General features: G+C 26.3%; 1 protein-coding gene across 1 annotated transcript; it reads right to left on the reverse strand.

Annotated features, from left to right (window-relative positions):
* Positions 1-1,975: 1,975 nt before the first annotated feature.
* On the reverse strand, positions 1,976-2,462 carry LOC106683751 (cytochrome b-like; the record flags this gene model as incomplete). Its single annotated transcript, XM_067044682.1, is given in 2 exon segments — positions 1,976-2,410; positions 2,412-2,462. Coding segments are annotated over 2 exon segments (486 nt in total), but the record flags the coding sequence as incomplete, so codon positions are not given.
* Between the last annotated feature and the right edge of the window lie 772 nt (positions 2,463-3,234).

A 3,234-nucleotide genomic window follows, 5' to 3' on the forward strand; every position in this document is an offset into this window, starting at 1 on the left:
AAAAACAAGTAACAATGGCAAGAGTAAAATTTCTTTATAAAAATACGTAAAATATAAAGCTAAAAAAGTACAGGAGATGCACATAAAACAAAAACAATACGGGAAAGGAAAAAAAAATTAAATCTTTGTATTTTTATTCTTATCATTGTATTATTTTGTATCTTTTTAGCCCTGCAGAGTGGGGTGAAACGTCGGAAAATAAATAGTTGTAAACTATTTTTGTTTCTCTTTTGACCGCAACACTGACAATCTTCTTATATATTTATATTTTATGATTAGAATCTGTTTCAGCAGTAATGAAAAGTGGTCATAGGGAATGAAATTGGTGTCCACGTCCGGAGTTGAGAAGTTCCGTAATAAAGACCTTTGAATCCATTAAATATGTATCTTGTTAGCCGGGGCCTTAATAAAATTGTCCGTTATGAGGGGTTTCTGTCAAACATTGGTGTCCGTGAATAGAAGTTTTTTATATATTGATATATTAATAAATAATTATTTGTTTAACATAAAAAAAATATTTACCATTTACTAACCAATTAAAAGTACAGAATTTTAAAAAGCCTGTTTGATTTATCGTTTCTTAATCCATTTTTATCAGCCTGCCACACCTTTGTATACACCTCGATGAGCCCAATTCCGAGGCTTGGCAATCGTATCTCCTCCAGGAAAGTGGAAGTTAGTGTATCTATCGTTTTAACTCATAAGCAAAAGGTAATTAATTCAAAAATATTCATTGTTAATAGTTTTGACGAAAAATCAGGAGGGACATTTACTATTTCTGCCACGTAATCCGTCCCTATTTATAGGTTACCTGATCGTCCTTAGAAGTTTAAGATACCTATTTTATTTAACTTTAAATAAAGTTTTGTTTATTTTTTCATTTATTGTTTTCTCTGTAAATTTGGTGTGAATGGATTCTCTTATCTCTATTACCATTGTCCTCAGGTAAGATTAAATGTTATATCATTCAATAACAGCAGTTTATAAATAAAAAAAAAACAATATGCATACAAATTTTTGTTATTAATATTAAACGTAGTGAAAATCCATAAACCTCCAGCTTTTTATTTACCTATTTTATTTAACTTTAAATCTAATTTTGTTTATTTTTTCGATTTATTATTCACTTTAATTGTATTCTCTCTAAATATGATGTGAATGAACTCTTAGATAAAAAAAAAATATCAGTGAAATATTCAGAAATTCTTAGGCTCCAACTTGTTTACATCAGGATTAGGAAATGAAATATTATTGAGGAAAATCTTTTGCAATTAAATATATCTCTTTTATTTAATAAATATTTTATACTATTTTATTTATTTAGAAGGCGTTTCGTACTTCGTCCAATTCAGGCAAATTTACTTTAAGTGTATTAATTTTAATATATTGTTTACTAAAAAAATGTTACTATACACATCTGATTGAATATTATCATTTACAGTAGTTATTTACCATATTTAGAGTTAATTACAATTTTTTTTATTTAATAATCACACAAATTCAAAATTAAAGAAAAACATAATTAAAATAAAAATAAATAAATTATAAAAGACGAAAGTAAAATATATTCTTGTATGAATATATTGAAATAACGTAAAAATATTTTAAAATTTATCTTTTATTATGTACAGTGGCTAATAGAGATTTCGAAGAAGGTTAAAAAAAAAATAATAATAATCACAAACATATTTAAAATAACTACATAAAAAAAATCAGGTTCTGTGCGCGCTTTCCACAACTTTTACGTTCCACCCTGCTTTGTATATAAATAAATCTCGTATTAAAATATTTATTTATTAAATATTTAGAATAAAAATATATAATATAACAGTTAGAGAAAATAAGTCTAACTATTGACACAATAACCTTAGAAGTAGAAAACAATTTATTTTCTCCTGCAGTTAGTTATCAAATACTTCCATATTTGATATTTATTCATTATTTATTACTAATAAAAATGAGAGACTATATAACATCATTCTGGTTGAATGTGGACTGGTGTAACTAAGGGGTTGACTGGGATAAAATTTTGAGGATCTCCTAATTTTCGTGGTTCTCATAAAATTAGTAGTAAAAATATTATTAAGGTGATTATAATACCTATCAAATCTTTTGTTGAAAAGTAGGGATGAAATGGTGATTTATCATAATTAGAATTTAACCCTAAAGGATTATTTCTCCCTGTTTGATGCAAAAATAGAAGATGGGTTATTACTATTGCTGAAATAATAAATGGTAAAAGGAAATGTAATGTAAAGAATCGTGTTAAGGTAGCATTATCTACTGAAAATCCTCCTCATAATCATATAACTAATGTTTTTCCTAAATAAGGAATGGCTGATAGTAAGTTTGTAATTACAGTAACCCCTCATAATGATATTTGTTCTCATGGTAAAACATAGCCTAAAAAAAGTGGTTCCCATAATTAATAATAATAGGATTGTTCCTATTATTCATGTTATCAAAGGAATTATTTATTTATTTTTTTCAAATAAATTTTGGAGTTGATTATTGAAAAAAAAATTATTCTATAGCAATAAAAATTCATATTTCAGTGTTTCCCGAGGTGGGATTAACAAATACCAACATTGTTCCTGCCAAGAATAGAACTGTTAAAGAAATGATATCGAAACCCTGTTTATACGAATTCGATTGGAAGATAACGCGCAGTCTTTTCGGTTATTCTCAATATATCAGATTATTTAATATTTTTTATTTATCCATTTTTTTTACTAGTGCTAACAATTGGAAGTGGTCATTCATTTCAAATAATTAAAATTAACTGTACTTTAGAGGAATATTTAAAACAATTATATTTAGGAACTGTCAGACTATTTCAAAGAGAATAGCACCTTTTTTATATTAAATATTTCCAATGTGATTTTCAGACCTTAATCAAAATTGTTAAAGCTATTTTTGAGAAAATGCTAAAAAAGTATAAAATCCATTCTCTAAAATGTCACTTCTTACTGGTCGATTTTTAAGACTGCTGTAACTAACCAGTCTATAAACATTCCCTAAATATTTAATTTTAGTTTCGTACGACATTTCGTTTTTGAACTAAGCTGTTCACATAAATACAAAGACCCAAAGATAATTTTGACATACTGTTGTTTCTACGTGAGGGACATCAAAACTCGAATTTGAAGTTTTGCACGATCACAACACTTCCCCATACTATATGTTCTATATAAACAATATCACTATATATAGTTATATATGTTCCATACTATA

Source organism: Halyomorpha halys, unplaced genomic scaffold, assembly GCF_000696795.3.
Source record: "Halyomorpha halys isolate HHAL.00 unplaced genomic scaffold, Hhal_1.1 Scaffold513.1, whole genome shotgun sequence".
Lineage (NCBI taxonomy): Eukaryota > Metazoa > Arthropoda > Insecta > Hemiptera > Pentatomidae > Halyomorpha > Halyomorpha halys.